Source organism: Populus euphratica, unplaced genomic scaffold (genome assembly GCF_000495115.2).
Source record: "Populus euphratica unplaced genomic scaffold, PopEup_1.0 scaffold1040.1, whole genome shotgun sequence".
NCBI classification, from domain to species: Eukaryota; Viridiplantae; Streptophyta; class Magnoliopsida; order Malpighiales; family Salicaceae; genus Populus; species Populus euphratica.
In genome coordinates, this window is record NW_011500905.1 from 33,467 (window position 1) to 56,997 (window position 23,531).

At 34.3% G+C, this 23,531-nt stretch overlaps 1 protein-coding gene and 1 pseudogene across 5 annotated transcripts in view; one reads left to right on the top strand and one right to left on the bottom strand.

Moving 5' to 3' along the window:
* The first annotated feature begins 1,242 nt into the window (after positions 1-1,242).
* LOC105116784 (vacuolar protein sorting-associated protein 35A-like) lies at positions 1,243-19,345 on the top strand (annotated as a pseudogene).
* Positions 19,346-20,404: 1,059 nt separating this feature from the next.
* LOC105116783 (rac-like GTP-binding protein RHO1) overlaps positions 20,405-23,531 on the bottom strand; it is a 3,494-nt gene continuing 367 nt past the window's right edge. Inside the window, exons 2-9 of one of the 5 annotated variants that reach the window (XM_011014250.1) lie at positions 23,489-23,518; positions 23,083-23,328; positions 22,362-22,449; positions 22,141-22,250; positions 21,965-22,028; positions 21,135-21,199; positions 20,940-21,005; positions 20,405-20,869 (exon numbers count right to left, since the gene is read on the bottom strand). In XM_011014250.1, coding sequence (XP_011012552.1) covers positions 20,675-20,869; positions 20,940-21,005; positions 21,135-21,199; positions 21,965-22,028; positions 22,141-22,250; positions 22,362-22,449; positions 23,083-23,181 — 687 coding nt within the window. In that variant the 5' untranslated portion in view covers positions 23,182-23,328; positions 23,489-23,518 and the 3' untranslated portion in view covers positions 20,405-20,674. The remainder of the gene's footprint in view (positions 20,870-20,939; positions 21,006-21,134; positions 21,200-21,964; positions 22,029-22,140; positions 22,251-22,361; positions 22,450-23,082; positions 23,329-23,488; positions 23,519-23,531) is intronic. The other 4 variants (XM_011014251.1, XM_011014249.1, XM_011014254.1 and 1 more) reach the window with 4 other exon arrangements.

Sequence of the window (23,531 nt, forward strand, 5' to 3'; positions counted from 1 at the left end):
TGTTGAATAAAAGTTAGTTGTATGAGCAAAAGATTAGGATGATGTTGAGTTTACATCTTTGGCATAGATATTAGTGGATAAGAATTACTTGTTAATAATGTTATTGGACTTATAAAGGGTGATTGAAAAGGAGTCTTAAAGTGAGGACTTTTATGTTTGGGCCTATTAATTGTTAGTGTAAGAAATACCATTATGGCCTATGCCATATAAAAAGAGTTGGCCAAAAGAGTTAGGGACTATATGCTTTATGTTGAATTCTAGAGTTATGTGATAACTCTTCATTTAAACACAAATATAAATATGTTAAGGTGCTATGTTATTATTAATAGTTGGTAAAGGTAATGTATATGGTAAATATGAGCAAAATTATGTGGAGAAGCTAAAGGACTTATAAATAACATGTGTAAATGAAGGAAAATATCATTGTTGTATGTTAAATGGTTAATATTGTGCTATAAAATATAACTCATTCTTATGACTTAATATTTTTTATTTCTGACAGATTTAACGTGTGCTCCAGGAAACTAGATGACTTGACATGATGTTTAGTTATAGGATTTTTTAAATATTTTCATTTAGTTGTAGGATTTCAATGCTTATATTTATTTTGATAACATGAAGGAGAGTGCTAAATAAATCAATTAATTATTGTGGTTAAATATTATTTTTTTAATTATGAAGTTATAGTGATGATGATGATACTAATTATATATAATTATTTTAAAAAATTATGATTTTTTTATTTTAAGTATGCCGATATTAATTTTTAAGGTTTATTAACTTTACATGCTATTATTATAACTCAATTGAATGTCTTCTATTTTCATGACCGGTTATAGCCAAGATTAAAGGTAATTATATATCCACTGGGGTTAAAAAAAATCACGCTAGTATAGTGATTTTATACTGGTTTTTTATGTGTAACCATATATTATTTATGTTGGGGGTGTTAAAAAGGAATTTTTTGTATAAATCAATTGTGGTAAACATCTCTATTAATATAATATTTGTGTTGGTATACAAGTATTACAATAAATTACAAAAATGATCATTGGATAAAATTCACTAGCACTAGTCAAGGATCCGTTTTGTAATTGTCATAGGATTGTTTTACAATTATCATGAGATCATGAGATGTTCCTTTCCATGATCGATTATTTCCATTATTAGCACAATCTTCTTGATTGGATATGTGGGATTGATATCTGCTTACACCAAGAAGCAACTTCTTCAAGGGAAAATATGACCCTGCCCAGTAAAGGTGAAATTGCTTAGTTGTATTTGATGGATTGCATCATTCAAGTCTTCCCTGATGAATATTTGCTAACTCTTGAGATATTGTTTGTGGTGCTTTCCTCAACTTCAGGTATGTAACTTTGTATTTGCTGTTTCTATTTGGACATGATCGTGATTCTCTTTCTTCTACAATGTATGCATAAATGCAACAATTCCTACTACTTTCATTGTTTCCAACTTGTTTCTCAGCCATCTGTTGACATCAGGACAGTGTTATCTAGATTGATGGAGAGGCTATCAAATTACACTGCTTCAAGCACAGAAAATTTACCTGAATTTTTGCAAGTAGAAGCCTTCTCCAGATTGAACCATGCGATAGGAAAGGTAAGTTTTGTTTATAAGCCTTTCCAGATAGGCAGGCCAAAAAAAGGAGCAAAATTTGGTGACTAAATACCTTATTTGAGATGAGCATTGGATTCTATGATCCTCTATCTTTCTGGTTATCGTTGTTGAAAAATTCAAGAGATTTTACTGTTTTCTTTGTAAAATGATAATTTTTATTTCTCTATGACTCCATATGTTAAAGTTTCTGTGATTAGGCAACATAGCCTATTCTAAAACAATTGAAATACATTAATACAAATGTGTTGATGCAGGTGATAGAAGCGCAAGTTGATATGCTGATTTTTGGAGCTGTAACTTCATATTCATAACTTCTTACATTTACTCTCCGTGTTCACCCTGATCGGTTGGATTATGCTGATCAAGTTCTGGTACGTATGATGCCTCAAATGCCTTTACATTGCAATTAGAGATATAACTACTAAACATTTATGTTTTGTTCTCTATTATTTTTTTGGTTATGCCTTCATAGCATAAATTTATACATGCACTATGTAACATTATTTACTGGAGCTTGCTTTCTAATTGGGGATGATTTTTTCTAACTCAAGAGTTAGCAAGATTTGTTTTCTTGGTAATTTGAAGAGAAAGCTGTTGAAAGCATTGTTAGAAATTAAATTTTTTGAAGTGAGATTTTGTCTTCCGTTTCTGTAAAATTTGGTATTTTGTCAGTTTCTGCAATTATTTTGGTATTTCATCTTTCATTCAGGTTTTGCAATTTGGTATTTGCATTCAGTTTCTGCAAATTTATTTTTTGTTTTGGAGTAATCGTATAATTCTGAGAAGATATTTGTTTAGTTTCTGCAATCTCTATTTAGTTTCTGCAATTTGGTATATGGTTTTCCGCTGCTTTTGCATTCTAGTTTTCTGTGATTGTTGATTATGGCTACTAAAAGAGATGATTCGCTTCAGTCTGTGAGTGTGAGGTTGGATGGGAAGAACTATTCGTATTGGAGCTATGTAATGAGAAATTTTCTTAAGGGTAAGAAGATGTGGGGATATGTCAGTGGAATTTATGTGGTACCTAAAAATACTGAAGGAGATACTGCTTCGATAGATGCATGAGAAGCAAACAATGCAAATATCATTACTTGGATCAACAATTCTGTTGAGCATTCTATAGGTACATAGTTGGCGAAGTATGAGACAGTAAAGGAGGTTTGGGATCATCTGCAACAGTTATTCACGCAATCAAATTTTGCAAAACAGTATCAGTTAGAGAATGACATACGAGCTCTTCACTAGAAGAATATGAGTATTCAAGAGTTCTATTCTGCCATGACAGATCTTTGGGATCAATTGGCTCTTGCAAAATCGACAGAATTAAAAGCATGTGGTGCTTATATTTAACGTCGAGAGCAGCAACGATTGGTACAGTTTTTAACAGCACTTCGTAGTGATTTTGAAGGACTTAGAGGTTCAATTCTGCATCGTTCTCCACTACCTTCTGTTGACTCTGTTGTTAGTGAGTTATTGGTTGAAGAAATACGTCTTCAGTCTTATTCTAAAAAGAGTGTTATTTCTACTTCAAATCCTTCTGTATTAGCAGTACCTTCTAAGCCATTCTCTAATCATCAGAACAAGCCCTACACAAGGGTTAGCCTTGATAAGTGCAGTTTCTATAAGCAGAAAGGTCATTGAAAGGCTCAGTGTCCTAAGTTGAGACAACAGAATCAAGCTTGGAAGTCTGGCAGTCAGTCACAATCTAATGCTCATAGACCACCTTAGGGTTATAAACCACCACACCATAATACTGCAGCAGTAGCTTCCCTAAGCTCTATTACTGATCCTAATACTTTGGCTGAGCAATTCCAGAAGTTTCTCTCCTTGCAGCCATAAGCAATGTCTGCTTCTTCTTCCATAGGTCAGTTGCCTCATAGTTCCTCAGGTATGTCACACTCTGAATGGGTCTTGGATTCTGGTGCTTCCCATTGACCCGACTAAAAGATTGATGTCTTCTCCCAAGTGCAGGAGTGTCGAAGTAATAAATAACCTGGCAAGATCGGGGTCGAACCACAGGGAGGTTAATTGTACAAATTATAAATAACAATAATACAACAATAATAACAATAACAACAACAACAATAATAATAGTAATAACAGCAATAATAATAATAATAATAATAATAATAATAATAATAATAATAATAATAGTAGTAGTAGTAGTATTAGTAGTAGTAGTAATAATAATAATAATAATAATAATAATAATAAAGAAAAAGAAGAAGATGAAGATGAGAACTTTGAGATGAAATATTAACGTAAAGATTTAACAACGATAACAATAAATGTCAAGGTTAGAGGATCCACTAATGGTATGTCAAACAAGTATAGTATAAACTTTTATTAGTCAATTGGAAACCACACACAAAGGAGGTTCCAATTAGATGATAGATTGTTAATATGATTACATTAGTCATCTTATTCGATTAATGCTAATACTTGTAAATCTCATCAAGCATTCATAATTATAACTTATGTTAATAACAAATCAAGTTCCTTTCATAGCTCAGGTGTCGGTTATACCATACAGTATGGGCTATGAAAGTGCCAAGTATTTGTTGTACCAAGTGTTATATAACATAAATCAAGATTAGTCATTTAACAAGCAAAGTATTAAAGAGGGAACAAGATAACAAATATAAAACATGTTAGTATAAAACAGTAAAGTCCATATTAAGTTTATACTATACTTATTCTTACACCATTAGTGTAACCTTTTCCCCTTGACATAATAAACTTAGCGACACATAATGAAAGAAAGAAAAATAAATAAACAAAATAAGAACATGAATAAGATTAAAGTTAAATAAGTAAATGCAAGGAAATGAAAGGCATAAACTTGATATTAATGAAAACAAAGCATAAACATTATAAAAAATACAAAGAGAGAAAGTAAGAGCATGATCTTAATCTGGACACCAAGATGCCTAAATGCATGGTAAATGCCTCCTTTTATAGGCCAAAATTGGGAGCTATTGATTTGATGACTAATTGATGAGTGGGTAGCCAACTCTTGACTTGGTGATAATGTTTATCTTCTTTTGTCTGCCCAAAACGTCATTGATAACGTCAAAATTGGAGCCACTCGAAAACATGAAAGTTGTAGGCAATTGTCTCATATTTCTTGTGTAAAACATTCAGCTCATTTGGACATCTATAACTCCAGATATGGCTAAAATACTGAACAGTGCTTGGGCAGGAGGACAGCTTCAGGCGTCTATGTTGTTGCAATAATTTGGACTTAAAAATAGCCTTTTTAGATCTTGGGCTCCGTATGAAAGTTGTAGGCCTATGTCTTAGCTTTCCATCCATATAAAGTAGACCTAAATCTAAGATCTATAGCTCCAGATATGACCCAATTACCGAACAGTGTTCCGGTTTGGATTGCACCGACATCTCTTTTCTAATTTTGGTCATCTCTTGGCCCTTGCAATTTAAGTTCTTAAAGTCATCAATCAATCCTTTCATTTATGTGATAGGCCTGCATTTAAAAGGAACATTTATCACAAATTAAAGGTATCTTAAATTATTAGATATATTATTATAAAATATGTTTTAGTTAAGGAGTCATTGATACTTCAAGTGTAAAATGATGATATAAAACCATGATAAAAATGTACTTTTAAGTACTAATCACACCCCCAACCAGCTTATTACTAGTCCCTAGTAATCAAAACATTAAAATAGAAAAACAATTTGCAAATTCCACAATGCAAGGTATTCATCATTTAACTTCCATTAATCTATCCAGATAAACAAATTCTCATTAAATTTATATATCTGCTCAATACCTATTAACAAAATATTAATAAACCTTTCTTTTGTGCTCAATGTATTAACACATAATTATGGGGCTTTTCTTGGAAGAAAACTAAATTTTTGTTCTAATATTTAAGGTTAACTTCCTTAGATTGAGATTATTATTTTTGTCTTTTTTTTATCTTTTATATATATATATATATATATATATAACTTAAAACACTATGCATCTTTAACCCATGTAACGAGCTTTCGGCTAATGACTCCCAGACCAGTTGGTCTTAGGGCATTAGGTGTTGAGACACCCCTACGAGCTTAATAACTCGGGTCGTAGATACTGATATGTAGATAATGCAATGTTTGATTCTCTTAAGCTTTTCTCCTCAACCCATGTAACAAGCGTTGGGCCAATAGCTCCCAAGTCAGTTGACTTTAGGGTATTAGGTGTTAAAACACCCCTTCGGGCTTAATTGCTTAGGTTAGGGAGGCTACAAAATCAAACTTATCTATATTTTTATTATCAGTATTTTTTTTCTTTTTTTTAATTATATACTATCCATTTTCCTTAGTTGTTACCTTTGACAAAAGAATATAAATAATGTAATAATCCAATATGCAACCCACAATCATATGTTAAAGTGTGTGTGTGTGTGTAACTTAAGGTTTAAGAATACATGTTAAATAAGTATATGAGCAAAATTAAGTGATAACAATGTGAGAGTTTGTAAATCTGAGTATTTCAAGAAGTATTATAATAGATCTTGTTAAGAATGGTTACTAAGATGAGTCTCTAGAGTCACTTTAACAAAAGAGCTCCTTTACTGTGCCATCCTAGTAACAACAATTATGCACATGCTTTATGAAATGAAAAACAATTTTTTTTATCAACTACTACCCTCTCCCCCCAACTAAAACGAGACATTGTCCTCAATGTTCTAAGGTAGAAAGATAGAGTATAGAAGATATCACCTGAAATAACAAACACTGACAAACCTGAAACACACTGAAACAAAAATAAGAAATAACAAAACACAATAATAAAACCAAAAGACACGGAAATTCACAAATGAAGGCTCAAATCCAATCTAAGCTTTTTACGGCTTTCCTTAGTTGACCAATTTATGCGACTCATGAAGGGATCAATTACAGGAATGAAGGATTGTAGTTGGTCAATCAATTGTTCAGCAGTAGCAGCAGAGATTATGATTTGTCATGTAGAAGATGTTAGAAATTCTTGTTTCACAACATGATCAAGAAAAGACAACTTATCATAATAACCATTAACATTTAACAAACCTATGGATTTATGGTGAATATGTAGTTGGGCCCAAGAGGAAATATGAAAGATTTCTTCCAATGTGCCTAGACCACCTGGTAAAGCAATGAAGGCATCAGCATGGTTAAACATTGCATTCATTCGAGCCGACATTATGGAGACCTGAAGTTCCTCTCCAATTGTTTTTCCAATGATGTTCCCATGTGCTAAAGCTTCGGGGACGACTCCCAAAACTTGACTACCTCCTAAAAATATAGCTATTGACACACCTCCCATTAACCCCAGACTGCCTCCCCTATACATTAAATGAATCTTTCTCTCAGCTAGCACTTGACCAAGATGATTTGCTGATTCTAAAAACTCCTTTTCTTTCCCAGGACTAGATCCACCAAAAACACAAATATTTCTTATATGATGACTTGAGGAACTTGTCATTTCTACACACTTCTGTATTTGATGAATGTATGGGTTGAGTAGAAATGAAAGGAAGGAAGAGAGGATTTTATAGATGAGAAATTAGAAAGGCAATCATACCACCTATATATAGGCCAGCTGGAGTCTCACACACTCTCTCTCTCTCTTTATTTATTTATTTTTGAAAAAGCATGTATATGTACAGGTAGTTGTGATTGTGGCTCACATCTTCCCTTGGTTTTACATCCAAGAACGACTTAAATGCCCTCTATGGGTCGGGGATAGGCTTCCCATCCAGTTTTCTTAAAAACCGGCGAACAGGGTCTTTTTTAGTCAAATTCCCAAGACTATGTCGAGCATGTTCCTTATGGAATATTGGCCATAAATCATGAATTGCACGATGCTTATCTCGACTATGATGAGACTTAAGAGTCAATAGAAGATTATCTAAAGACTCTCTGTGTTTTGAAATAAATCCCACCTTTTGACAATTTTCACAGGTTTTGCGGGATGCATGTGATTCCTTCAATATGATGGGCCAGTAAAATCCACTTTGTAAGATTTCTACAGTTCTTTTTTTTATGAGAAATGATCCCCACGTGCCTTAGAGTGACAAAATTTAATGAAATTACTTACCTCATTGTCAGGAATGCATTTTTGAAATATTTGACCAGGACAATAATTGAATAAGTAAGGGTCATCCCAATAAAAATTTTGCACTTTGCTTAAAAATTTTCTTTTGTCTTCGGTACTCCAGTGAGCTGGCAAAAATCCTGAAGTAAGAAAATTGATATTTTTAGCAAACCAAGGCATTGAACTAAGAGAAAGTAGAGATTTATCAAGAAAGTAATCATCGATTGGTGTGATGTCGGGTGTTGAATCTGTTATCACTTTTGATAAAAGATCCACATCAACATTTTCGGGGCCTTTTTCATCCTTGATTTCTTCTTGATTGGTGACATGAGAAAATGGAAGTGTTGGAGGGGAATCAGTCTTTTCTTTGCAATGTTCAGATTCAACCCCTTCCTTACCCTTAGAGATTGACTCATCATCTTTCTCACAAGGTTCAAGAATTGGTTTATGAATAACCTTACCATTACGAAGAGTGGTGACTGATTTGACTTGATCCATGTGTTGACTTCCAAGACTACTTGCATTTGCATTGTATTGCCCCTTGGGATTTTGCTGTGGTTGAGATGGAAACTTACATTTCTCTTGAAAACTGAGAGCAGATGTGAATTTTGCAATAGTATCTTTAAAATCTGTTATGCTTTGAGCAAGTTGAGTGTTGATTGTCTCTTGCTTTTCAATGAATGCATACAAAGTTTCTTCAAAATTTCTTGTAGGAGGTGGAGCATAAGGAAGTGCATATCTATGGGAATTTTGGAAATTATGGTGTGCTTGAAACTGTGATGGTGAAGTTTGTGCATTGTCACTCTTCCAACTGAAATTTGGGTGATTTCTCCAACCAGGATTGTATGTTTGCAAATATGGGTTATGACTGGGCCTTTTGAAATTGTTTAAAGCATGGGCTTGTTCATGGAGACATTCCTTAAAAGAAGGCAAGGTTGGACAGTTATTAGTTGAGTGTTCATTTGTTTCACATATTTGACACACAATGTTTTCAATAGATTTTAATTGACCACTCTTTTTCAATTCTAGTGCCTCAACTTTTCTAGCTAAAGATGCAAACTTGGCTTGGAGGTCATGATCTTCCCTAAGGTTGTACATACCTCCACTAGATGTATGAGGTTGAGTTTTACTCGGTGCCTCATAAGTACCCGCGGTGTCCCAATTTTGAGTATTTTCAGCTAACAAGTCTAAGTACTTCATTGCTTCATCAAGGTCTTCATCTTCAAAAGTTCCATTGCACATCAATTCAACCATTTGCCTATCTCTAGGTGTTAACCCTTCATAAAAATGTGAAACCAATCTCCATGTTTCAAAACCATGATGAGGGCAAGTATTAAGCAAGTCTCGATACCTATCCCAACATTGATAAAATGTTTCTCCTGGTTTTTGAGTGAAAGTGGTGATTTGTCTTTTGAAAGAGTTTGTTCTATGAGATGGGAAAAACTTCTTTAAAATTTATTGTTGCATTTCATCCCAAGCACGAATAGATCCTAGTCTTAAATTTTGTAGCCAAGTTTTAGCTTTATCTTTTAATGAAAAAGGGAAAAGCTTTAATCTGATGGTGTTCATGGTACAATTTAAATTATTATATGTGTTGCAGACCTCCTCAAATTTCCTTAAATGCAAGTATGGATTTTCCAATTCCAAGCCATGAAAAGAAGGTAAAAGTTGAATAATACCTGGTTTACAATTAAAACGAGATGCATCGAGACGAAAAACTATGCATGATGGTGCACTTGTTCTTGTGGGATTCATGTGGTCTTTAAGTGTTCTAGCATGGTTATTCTCATTATGAAGTGATTGATTATCTTCTTCGGCCATATTTTCTGAAAATGATGAGGATACACTACAAAGTCTACCACTTGATGTACGTGACCACACTCTCATGCACGTGTAAGAATAGAATAAAAGAAAAAAGAAAACAAAAGAAGAAGAAACAAGAGAAAGGAAACAAAGTTATATACAAGAAAAGTGAAAAGAGAAAATAAAATAAATATTATAATTTATACAAAACTTACCTCCCCGGCAACGGCGCCAAAAACTTGACACGACTAAAAGATTGATGTCTTCTCCCAAGTGCAGGAGTGTCGAAGTAATAAATAACCCGACAAGACCGAGGTCGAACCATAGGGAGGTTAATTGTACAAATTATAAATAATAATAATACAACAACAATAACAACAACAACAACAACAACAACAACAACAACAATAATAATAATAATAATAATAATAGTACTAGTAGTAGTAATAATATTAATAATAATAATAATAATAATAATAATAAAGAAAGAGAAGAAGATGAAGATGAAGATGAAGATGAGAACTTTGAGATGAAATATTAACGTAAAGATTTAACAACGATAACAATAAATGTCAAGGTTAGAGGATCTACTAATGGTATGTCAAACAAGTATAGTATAAATTTTATTAGTCAATTGGAAACCACACATGACACGACTAAAAGATTGATGTCTTCTCCCAAGTGTAGGAGTGTCGAAGTAATAAATAACCCGGCAAGACCGGGGTCGAACCACAGGGAGGTTAATTGTACAAATTAAAAACCAATAGTATAACAACATTGTATAAATTATAAACAACAATAATAACAATAACAACAATAACAACAACAACAACAACAACTATAATAATAATAATAATAATAATAATAATAATAATAATAATAATAATAATAATAATAGTACTAGTAATAATAGTAGTAGTAGTAGTAATAATAATAATAATAATAATAATAATAAAGAAAGAGAAGAAGAAGAAGACGATGAGAACTTGGAGATGGAAAATTAATGTAAGGATTAAACAATAATAATAACAAATGTCAAGGTTAGAGGTTCCACTAATGGTATGTCAAACAAGTATAGTATAAACTCTTATTATGCAATTGGAAACCACACACAAAGGAGGTTCCATTTAGATTATAGATTCTTAACATGATTACATTAGTCATCTTATTCAATTAATGCTAGTACTTGTAAATCTCGTCAAACATTCATGATTATAACTTATGTTAACAACAAATCAAGTTCCTTTCATAACTCAGGTGTCGGTTATACCATACAGTATGAACTATGAAAGTGCCAAGCATTTGTTGTACCAAGTGCTATACAACATAAATCAAGATTAGTCATTTAACAAACAAAGTATTAAAGAGTGAATAAGATAACAAATACAAAACATGTTAGTATCAAACATTAAAGTCCATATTAAGTTTACAGTATACTTATTCTTACACCATTAGTGTAACCTTTTCACCTTGACATAATAAACTTAGCTAGACATAATGAAAGAAAGAAAAATAAATAAACAAAATAAGAACATGAATAAGATTAAAGTTAACTAAGTCAATGCAAGGAAATGAAAGGCATAAACTTGATATTAATAAAAGTAAAGCATAAACATTACAAAAAATACAAAGAGAGAAAGCAAGAGCATGATCTTGATCTGAAAACCAAGATGCCTAAATGCATGGCAAATGCCTCCTTTTATAGGCCAAAATTGAGAACTATTGATTTGATGACTAATTGATGAGTGGGTGGCCAACTCTTGACTTGGTGACAATCCTTATCTTCTCTTGTCTGCCCAAAACGTCATTGATAACGTCAAACCTGGAGCCACTTGAAAACATGAAAGTTGTAGCCAATTGTCTCAGATTTCTTATGTATAAAATTCAGCTCATTTTGACTTCTAGAACTCCAGATATAGCCAAAATACTGAACAGTGCTCAGGTTGGAGGACAGATTCGGGCTTCTTTGTTGTTGCTACAATTTGGACTTGAAAATGGCCTTTTCAGATCTTGGGCTCCATATGAAAGTTGTAGGCCTATGTCTTACCTTTCGATCCATATAAAGTAGACCTAAATCTGAGATCTATAGCTCCAGATATGACCCAATTACCGAATAGTGTTCCGGTTTGGATTGCACCGACATCTCTTTTCTAATTTTGGTCATCTTTTTGCCCTTGCAATTTAAGTTCTTAAAGTCATCAATCAAACCTTTCATTTATGTGATAGACCTGCATTTAAAATGAACATTTACCACAAATTAAATGTATCTTATATTATTATAAAACATACTTTAGTTGAGTTATTGATACTTCAAATGCAAAATGATGATATAAAACCATGATAAAAATGCACTTTTAAGTACTAATCAACACACAAAGGAGGTTCCAATCAGATGATAGATTGTTAACATGATTACATTAGTCATCTTATTCGATTAATGCTAATACTTATAAATCTCGTCAAGTATTCATGATTATAACTTATGTTAACAACAAATCAAGTTCCTTTCATAACTCAGGTGTCGGTTATACCATATAGTATGGGCTATGAAAGTGCCAAGCATTTGTTGTACCAAGTGTTATACAACATAAATCAAGATTAGTCATTTAACAAGCAAAGTATTAAAGAGTGAACAAGATAACAAATATAAAACATGTTAGTATAAAACATTACAGTCCATATTAAGTTTATACTATACTTATTCTTACACCATTAGCGTAACCTTTTCACCTTGTCATAATAAGCTTAGCTACACATAATGAAAGAAAGAAAAATAAATAAACAAAATCAGAACATGAATAAGATTAACGTTAAATAAGTAAATGCAAGGAAATGAAAGGCATAAACTTGATATTAATGAAAACAAAGCATAAACATTACAAAAAATACAAAGAGAGAAAGCAAGAGCATGATCTTAATCTGGACACCAAGATGCCTAAATGCATGGCAAATGCCTCCTTTTATAGGCCAAAATTGGGAACTATTGATTTGATGACTAATTGATGAGTGGGTAGCCAACTCTTGACTTGGTGACAATTCTTATCTTCTCTGGTCTGCCCAAAACGTCATTTATAACGTCAAAATTGGAGCCACTAGAAAACATGAAAGTTGTAGGCAATTGTCTCATCTTTCTTGTGTTAAACATTCAGCTCATTCGGACTTCTAGAACTCCAAATATGGCTAAAATACTGAACAGTGCTCGGGTTGGAGGACAGCTTCAGGCTTCTTTGTTGTTGCAATAATTTGGACTTGAAAATAGCCTTTTTAGATCTTGGGCTCCATATGAAAGTTGTAGGCCTATGTCTTATCTTTCCATCCATATAAAGTAAACCTAAATCTGAGATCTATAGCACCGACATCTCTTTTCTAATTTTGGTCATCTCTTTGCCCTTGCAATTTAAGTTCTTAAAGTCATCAATTAATCCTTTCATTTATGTGATAGGTCTGCATTTAAAATGAATATTTATCATAAATTAAAGGTATCTTAAATTATTAGATATATTATTATAAAACATGCTTTAGTTAAGGAGTTATTGATACTTCAAGTGCAAAATGATGATATAAAACTATGATAAAAATGCACTTTTAAGTAATAATTACCCATCATATGTCTCTAGATTCCTCATCTTTTTCCTCTGTGTCCCCTTTATCCTCCATTCCTGTTATGACTGCTGATGGCACTCCTATGCCCTTAACAGGTGTTGGTTCTATTGTCACACCTCACTTGTCTCTCTCTAATGTTTATCTTATTTCAAAACTCAAATTAAATCTTGTATCTATTGGCCAAATATGTGATTCTGGTGATTATTTAGTCATGTTTTCTGATTCTTTTTGTTGTGTATAGGATCTGCAGTCTCAAAAGCTGATTGGGACAAGCCGTAGGGAAAATGGACTATATATTTTAGATGAGTTAAAAGTGTCAGTTGCCGCTGCTACTACTACTACTACTACTATTGATTTGTCTTTCTTTCGTTTGAGTCTTTCATCTTCTAGTTTTTATTTACGACATTCCCGTCTAGGTCATATTTCATCTTCTCGTTTGAGATTTTTAGCATCCACAAGAGCTTTAGGAAATTTGAAAACTTGTGACATTTCTGATTGTAGTGGATGTAAACTAGCAAAATTTTCCGCCTTACCTTTTAATCGAAGTATTTCTATTTCATCTTCACCATTTGATTTGATTCATTCTAATGTATGGGGACCTTCTCTTGTTGCCACAAAAAGAGGGTCTTGATATTATATCTCTTTTATTGATGATCATACTCATTATTGTTGGGTTTATTTAATGAAACATCGTTCTGAATTCTTTGAGATATATGCAGCTTTTCGAGCTCTTATCAAAACTCAACATTCTGCTGTGATCAAATGCTTTAGGTGTGATTTGGGTAAGGAATACACCTCTAATAAATTTTGCTAATTGCTTGCCTTAGATGGAACCATCCACCAAACTTCATGTACAGATACTCCTGAGCAAAATGGTGTTGCTGAAAGAAAACATAGACACATTATTGAAACAACTCATTCTCTCTTGTTGTTTGCTTTTGTTCCTAGTGAGTTTTGGGGAGAAGCTATTCTTACTGCTGTAAGTTTGATTAATACAATTCCATCTTCTCATAATTCGGGTCTATCTCCTTTTGAAAAGTTATATGGGTATGTCCCTGATTATTCCTTATTTAGAGTATTTGGTTATACTTGTTTCGTTCTTCGTCCTCATGTAAAACGCAGTAATCCTCGATCTACTATTTGTGTTTTTCTGGGTTATGGTGAAGGTAAAAAGGGGTATCGTTGTTTTGATCCAATAACTCAGAAACTTTATGTGTCTCATCATGTTGTCTTCCTTGAGCATATACCTTCTTTTCTATTCTATCCACTGCTCATAGCCTGACTAAATCTGATCTTATTCATATAAATCCCTTTTCTGAGGATTCTGGTAATGATACCTCTCCCCATGTTTGATCAATTTGTACTCATAACTCTGCAGGTACTGGTACTTTACTCTCTAGCACACCTGAAGCTCCATTCTTATCTACAACCCCTCAAGCTTCATCTAAGATTATAGATCCACCTCCACGTCAGTCCATCCGCATTCGTAAGTCCATAAAACTACCAGATTTTGCTTATTCTTGTTATTCTTCATCATTTACTTCCTTTTTAGCTTCTATTCATTGTCTCTTTGAGCCTTCTTCCTATAAAGAGGCAATTCTTAATCCGCTTTGGCAGCAAGCTATGGATGAGGAACTTTCTGATTTGCATAAGACAGATAATTGGGATCTAGTTCCTCTACCTCCTGGTAAGAGTGTTGTTGGTTGTTATTGGGTGTATAAAATCAAAACTAATTCTGATGGGTCTATTGAGCGATACAAAGCTAGGCTGGTTACAAAATGATATTCTTAACAATATGGTATGGACTATGAGGAGACATTTGCCCCGATTGCAAAAATAACTACTATTTGTACTCTTATTGTCGTAGCTTCAATTCGTCAGTGGCATATTTCTCAGCTTGATGTTAAAAATGCCTTCTTGAATGGAGATCTTCAAGAAGAAGTTTATATGGCTCCCCCTCCTGGTATTTCACATGACTTTGGATATGTTTATAAGCTTAAGAAAGCATTATATGGTCTCAAACAAGCACCCCGTGCTTGGTTTGAGAAATTCTCCATTGTGATCTCATCTCTTGGCTTTGTTTCTAGCAGTCATGATTCTGCTCTTTTTATTAAGTGTATTGATGCAGGTCGTATCATTTTGTCTTTATATGTTGATGATATGATTATTACTAGTGATAAAATTGATGGTATTTCAATTTTGAAGATAGAGTTGGCTAAACAATTTGAAATGAAGGATTTGGGTTATCTTTGATATTTTCTAGGTATTGAGGTAGCATACTCACCTGGAGGTTACCTTCTTTCTCAATCAAAATATGTTGCAGATATTCTTGAGCGGGCTAAACTTATTGATAACATGACTGTAGATACTCCTATTGAGGTTAACGCAAGGTACTCTTCTTTTGATGGTTTGCCTTTGATAGATCCTACTTTATACCGCACTATTGTTGGGAGTTTGGTATATCTCACAATTACTCGTCTAGATATTGCATATGTTGTTCATGTTGTTAGTCAATTTGTTGCTTCTCCTACTACTATTCACTAGGCAGTTGTTCTTCGTATTTTACGATATCTTCAGGGTATAGTTTTTCAAAGTCTTTTACTTTCATCCACCTCTTCCTTGGAGTTGCGTACATACTTTGATGCTGATCATGATAGTGATACCACAGATTGCAAATCTATTACTAGGTTCTGTATCTTTTTAGATCATTCTCTTATTTTTTGGAAGAGCAAGAAACAATCTATTGCTTCTCAATCATCCATCGAAGCAGAATATCGTGCAATGGTATCTACTACGAAAGAGATTGTTTGGTTACGTTGGTTACTTGCTGATATGGGAGTTTCCTTTTCTCATCCTACTCTTATGTATTGTGACAACCAGAGTTCTATTCAGATTGCTCACAACTTGGTTTTTCATGAGCGAACTAAGCATATTAAGATCGATTGTCATCTTACTCGTCATTATCTCAAACATGGCACCATTGCTTTGCCTTTTGTTCCTTCTTCCTTGCAGATTGCAGATTTCTTTACCAAGGCGCATTCCACCTCTCGTTTTTGTTTTCTGGTTGGCAAACTCTCGATACTTATAACTGCCACATCATGAGTTTGAGGGGAGATGTTAAATAATATTTATGTAATCTTATTTATTAAAGGTAGAATAGTATTTTCAGTTTAACCTACATGTAGCTTATATGCATTTAGGTTAATGTTAAGCACTAATACAAAGATTATTCAGAATTGCAGCCTCCATTTTGTGTTTGATCTTAATTATTTTAATAGTTTGATTCTCTTAAACTAATGAATTGAAACAAGAAACTATGTGTATTATCTTGTTCCATTGAATATTTTAACAGGCAAGCTGATTTGTTTTGTTTGATACTCAGGGAGCATGTGTTAGAAACTATCCAGCAAAGGAAAGCTTGACGACAGCAAAGCTACAAAACAAATTGTTGCTCTTTTGAGTACTAATATAACGATATTGTCACAATATCGAAGCTTTCAAACTATCCTCATGTGCCAGAATATCTTGATATCGAGACAAATAAAATCATGGCAACTGTTATCATTCAAAGTTATATGAAAAACAACAGTCGTATCGCTACCGCTGACACTGTATGTTTTTCTACCTTGTTTATGTTGATCTTTCCAATATGCTCTAGATGCTCCATTGAGGTGTTATTTTGAATTAATAAAAGGGCTTATCAAGGATTTGGATGGAGCTGAAGGAGAGGTTATTTGAAATTCCTGCTGCAAAAAATCAAACTTTAATGCTGAAAACTACACATGCTATGCTTCTTTCTTATTGCTATCCAGTTAACAGTATCTACCTTTTCTCCTCTATGTTGCTTCTCAAAAACTAAGCCATTGCATAGGGAAATGTTATTATTGTTTTTTTCTCTTATCTTCAGGTTAATGAAGATGATTTCAAAGAGGAACAGAATTCCGTTGCACGTCTTATTCAGATGCTGTACAGTGACGACCCAGAGGAAATGTTTCGGGTGCATTTTCCTTTCAAAATCTGATTAATTACTTGAATGGTTCAAGCCTAATTTTGTATTTTTGTTTTTGAACTTGTTTTTATATGTAACGTATGCCCTGAATTGCAGATATATCTGCATTGAAGAAGCATATCATGACAGAAGGACCGAAGTGTATACCTTCACAGTTCCCCCACTTGTCTTTTCGTGTCTTAAGGTTTGCTGCCTAATGCTAACAACCTTGAAGTTGCTGCTGAACATTCTGGAATGACGATGTCATTATTTGTCAGAATTGGCTTCTGGCATGCATAAATGCTGGTCACTTCATGTGAATCATGCTGTAGTCTAACCGCTTTTCCAGTCTCCACAATTTAATGGCTGGCTATCTTTTTTCTAAAATTGCAAATTTGATTTCCCAACTTATTCTTAGCACTTGTTTGTGATGTGCAGTTGGCAAGGCGACTTCAAGGGGCCAGACCAGGAGGAAAATCCTTTTGGAGATGAGGCATCAACTTCACCTAAGAAAAATTTATCAGCTCGTGAATCAGGTGGTACTTCACTGGAAGTTGTCTTTGGTGTACAAAGATGATCATTCATCATAATAGTGATGATGTAATCCATTCACTTACTGACAATTGAGGCTCTGTCGATTGTTCCATCAACTGAATTGGCATTACAGCTGTACTTGCAATGTGCTGAGGTACATGAATAGGCACTGCAGTTGTACTGGGGGGCTTTAAATACTTTCGAGAACCATTTGATAATCTTCTTCTCTTATTTGATATTGCTTTTGATTCTTAATCGACCAGGCTGCCAATGACTCTGATCTAGAGCCTGTTGCATATGAATTTTTCACTCAAGCTTATATTCTATATGAAGTCTAAATGAGTTGATCTGATTCAAATCTTTAATCAACCTTTATATTGATTTACGCAAGGTTGCAAATTCAGTTCTTTTTTCTCTCATGCATGCTTGCTGCAACAGGATTCAAAAGCACAGGTGACCACACTGCATTTGATAATGGTGTAGAGAACAGGGATATTTAACGCACAAGGCCACGGGGGTAGTCCTATAGCATCATTTTGCTATAATTATAAATTTCCAAATCATGCTTTTGAAGTGTATTTATGTGAAGGCCCTGATATGAAACCTTGCTTAAGCAGTATTCAGCTACGCTATTTTAAGGAAAGCCTGATCATTGAAGAGCGGTTTCTGGGTGTGCACAACTATTCTGGGTTGATGATCAGGATAACATGAAAGATGGAGAGAGGTGAGTGTCAAGTTTTTAATGTTGATAAAGCCTTGTGGTGATTAACATGGTTAAACCAGAACTTAGCATTATTAAGGGGACAGCAATATGCATATTAGGGTACCTTGTCACGATGTCATCTTGGACAACCTCGGTGGCATGCTATTGTAGCACACAGGAGGAAAGGAAGTTTTACGGCTGTAATTAACTTTGATGAATTGTGAGAGGAGTGGGCTGCTTACGAGTTCATTTGAGATTTGCTCCCCAATGGTTTGTGATAAATTCTCTCTCTTTCTGCTTTTGAACCAGGGTTCTGATTTGCATGAGGAGTGCTTTATGAAATTGCAAATGCTTCTCAACAAATGTCCATCGCGGCATGGGATAACACTGGATCAGTGTCACTCTTTGTTGAGATTCTGAACAAGCAACTGTTCTATTTCATTAACTTATTTCATTCCATCTCTGTAATTTTTGTCTTTTGATCTTCGAAAATGTAAATGACAACCCTTTTTTTTTTTGTATGTAGATTTCTTTACTTCTTCGAGAAGGGAAACCCACGAATCACTGCGGCTGCAATCCAGAGCCTGATTGAATTGATTACAACCAAGATGCAAAGTGACAACAGCACACCAGATCCTGCTGCTGATGCTTTCTTATCCAGAAAACTTGGATACATTCAGTTCCAGAAACAGAAAGGTGGTGCAATTGGTGAGAAATATGATCCCATCAAGGTGTGACATGATGACTAGATGTCAAGAACAACTTTCATGTTATTGGTTCGAACATGACTACTGTTGACTTATTCATGGAATAAGCTGTATATCTTCTTGCATACATACTGGTCTGAGGAGCTTCACACGTTTAACTCCAGTGCAATGTTGAAACCGTGTTCTTATCAGGTTGCTATCTCGTAATCTACTGGTATTTTATTCATGGTCAATTAAATTGACTCTTTAGCACAGACAACCTTGTCAATTTTTCTAGGTTTAGGTGATGACACCACGGCCATACAAGTATAGTAGATAGTTGAAGTTCCAAAATTGCATTATTATTTATTAATTTTTTTTGAATGTGGGGTGGGAAGTGGGAACCCGACAACGCTATGCTTGCTTGTTTTCTAAAACTAACGGTTTATTATAATCCAGCTAGGTCGTAGTTGCCTAGATGGAATTTCAATCCTGGTTGCTCTCTATTTGCCAATGCAAGAATCCAAGCAAATTTTTGGTTCCACAGTAGCATCCTTGATTTCTTGCTTCAGCTTTGAGTTTCCTCTAGAATAACACACCATTTCTGGCTACAAATGTGCACCTAATAACCCTGGAAGCTTAGCCCTTGAAGGGGACCTTTGATGGATGAGATCCCGAGAGGAACTAACATCCATCAGTGCTTTTTCTGAAAATGGCATTTAGAGTCTGTTTGTGACGAGGAATGGGTGGAAAGGGGTGGATTTTATAAATTTCTGTTTGGCACAATGGATGCAAACCCACCCAAGGAAGTACCCTTCTTGCCGTATTGACTTCCTTTCTCCCTTCACCTGTCTGTGGAAAGCATGTTAATAGCGGCGCATGTTTTAGTTCCCAGAGACATGGTCCTTATGGATTGTCCCATCAGTTCTTCACCTTTGCTCAACGAGGACCGCATCATGCAATTTAAGTTCGGCACAATGTTGAAATCCAAAAAATTTCAGCATCTCAGAAAGGGGAAAACAAAGAACGAAAAAGCAGCATCTTGTGACCTGCAACAACTTATGGAACAGATGAAATTGGAAAGCTATTAGCACTCAAGGTAGCGGGGCTAATAAACTGGAGTCCCAACCCATTTCATACCTCTATAACAAATCTGAAACAGCTCGCTGCTATCACCAGCCACCATGAACCAACAACCAAATCATTCAATGCTATTACCTCGGTGGCCCTACTTATTTTCTTTCTTTCACTGTTACTCTAGGATATTTCTAATTATCATTCAACATCAAGGCAAAAAATTATGGGAGTTTAGGAACATCGCTGATGTGGGATGAAAGTGAAAGAGCTTGTCAGAAACAAGAAAGTAAAAATAAACCAAAGCAAGATTAGTAGCACAACATAACCAAGCTCTTGAAACTGATACAAGTTTTTGATAGAATTCATGCAAGGCAACGTTGTCTTCCTAATGGGATGTTCCGGTTTATTAATACATAAACATATCAAAACCTGGAGTTATGTATAGGAGGTGGGCAATCATGCAATGCAATTCAACTATTAGAGATCCATAATAATTCAAAAAACCAATATCAAACCACCTGATGCTTCGTGGATCCTCATTACGGTCTGGAAAGACATTAAATTAAGCTTCTTAGAGAGCAATGGGAAGAGAGGAAAGGAGCATGGGTAACACAAAGGCTCCTCACAACTGTTACAATCACAATATAGAACCGGCCTTTTGTGCTTTGCTCTTCTTTTTCTTTTGCTTGGGTGGTTGAAGGACGACTCTGATGGCTGCATCGAAAACTGCCTTCACATTCTGCATGAACAAGCTAATAACTGAATTTATAAGCCCAAAAAGCTTTTAATGCAGAAGAGAATGTCTTCGTAAAATATTCATACCTGCTGTGTTTTCGAACTGCATTCAATGTAGGCAGGTGCACCAATCAGCTTCCTCAGCTCCTCTCCCTTTTAAATATTCAAAGACAACAACATCAATAGCTGAGTGATAGGAAGGATTTGCTTAAAAAAATGGAAAAACAACAATTCATGTAAATGCTCAAAATGAGAGAGAACACAATCAGTCAGGAGTTTTACCTGAGCTGTAGTAATAGGAACGGCACCAGGGTGATCGATGAAGAACTGCTTATCATCCCGAAGATCTAGCTCATTGAAAACCAGAAAAAATGTAAGACTAGCTTTTTCAAAAAAAAAAACAAAAAACCGTTGTATATTTTGAAGAATGTCCCATGAAAATGAAAATCACAAATTGAAGTTAGAATACCTTATGATGAGTCACAAATTAATGATACACATGTCAAAGGAAATACAGGCGCATAATGAAAGAATGGAAAAGAAAGCCACCAAGAAAGTAGTAAACTTATGGGCTACATCTAGCTTTGTTTAGACAAAAAGAACATACCTCTTGACAACTTACTTTTTTTTTTTTTTCCCTTAGAATTGTAACACCCATCAATTTATTCACTTATGCCCATTAAATACTCATCCAAAGTTTTTCACAAAATCAAGCTGCAAACATTGATCATGAAGAAAATTGCATAAAGCAGATCTTTAAGTATCCCTCATCCCACAAAAAGAAAAAGGATAAATTATAAAAGAGCAGGTCAAAAGTAAATCCTTTTCCATAACAAATTACTAATCACATGTTGCTGCAGACAACACTAGTTACATATCGACTAATGAACTTACTGAACAGCAACTGAAAAAATTATCACATACAACCATGCACAATAGAAAATAAAGACTTCTATTAACAATACTTAAGCAACTTTAATGTAAATAATTCTCGGGCAAATTAAAATTGAGCACAAAAGCAGTTGAACAAACAAGCTCATATGCATAATCATCAAACACTAAAAATGCTTACAAACACATCTATCTAATTCCATGCATAGGCGAAAATTTACCAAGTTTTGTGCCGACAAGAACTATTGGGACACCAGGTGCATAATGCTTCAACTCTGGAATCCACTGGAAAAGAAGTCAAGTAATAACTCATCAGCATGTTCTATTTTTTTAATATAGGAATAGCTTGTCCAGGATTGAAACAAAAGACAGCATTTCATGCAATCTAATTTCCAACCTTTTTAGAAACATTTTCATAACTGGCCTTGCTAATGAGAGAGAATGCCAGTATGAAAACATCTGCCCCACGGTAACTCAATGGTCTTAATCTATTATAATCCTCTTGCCCTGATTAAATAAAAAATAAAGTCAGATCCACGCAGAATCACACATCCAAAAAAAAAATATAGAAGTAAATAACACACACAAAAAAAAATATAAAGATTTATGTAGAGTTACCAGCTGTATCCCACAACCCCAGGTTGACAGTAGCACCATTGACGACCACATTTGCGCTGAAATTGTCAAAAACTGTAGGCACATAATCCTGTTTATCACAACAACGCAATAAAATAAGGCAATGGTATTACACCCTCTTGTAAAGGATTTGATTAAATCCCATGAAAATATGAACAAAATAAAGGAATTTTTTGCTGCGTGAAATGTAGAGGCAAAAAAGAAAACAATAACTTGGATAAGTAACGGCATTTCTTTATTGAAAAACCAAAACTTCCATTATAATAATGTCAAGCCAGGCCAAACTAATAAATAGAAGCAAAATTCAGCTTTGATCAATCCATAATTGGGAGCAAAACAGAAACTCGACAACGATCTTAACCTCCCTTTCATTATTTATCAACAAAATGAATCGAAACATTACCAAATCATGCAAACATGTCCAGAAAGGACCTACCCTTAAATTAGCACCCTACCAAATCATAAATAAAATGACATACATACTCGACATAGAATCTCAAAATGGAAATTCAATTGAGCCAAACTCAAGTTCCACCATAATTCAGAAAACACATCCCAAATTCAAAAACACTTATAATGAAAACAGAAACAAAAGGAAACCCATTATCATTTCCACCAAAACTCAAGAACCCATATCTCAATTTCCCAAAAAAAACTGAAAAGGGAAAGTACAAAAGAGTCAGGGAAATTGGCATTGAATTACCGTAGGGAAGGTGTTGCTGGTGTAAGAGATCAAGAGACAAGTTTTACCAACAGCTCCATCTCCTACTGTCACACACTTTATAAACCTTGATGCACTCATTTCTCTTTCTTTTCGATTGACTACGCAAAAACTTTAAAATATCTTTAAGAGTGAAACAAAAGCCTCAGATCTTCACCACCTGAGGTCAAAACACCCTCTTCCTCCTGATCACACACACAAATCCCAACAACTCCACGCCATCATCATCTGTTCATTAAAAACAAAAAAAAAAACAAAAAGAAGCCCAGAAACAAAAGAAAAATAATCAAGAAACGTACAAGAAGAAGAAGAAGAAATTAAGAGACCAAAAGAGCTTCTTTTTTTTTTTTTTTTGCTCTATTTTGTTAAAGTTTTGATGACAGATTTCCAAAAGAGAAGGGGAGAGAGAGAAGAGGGGAGGGGGAAAGAGT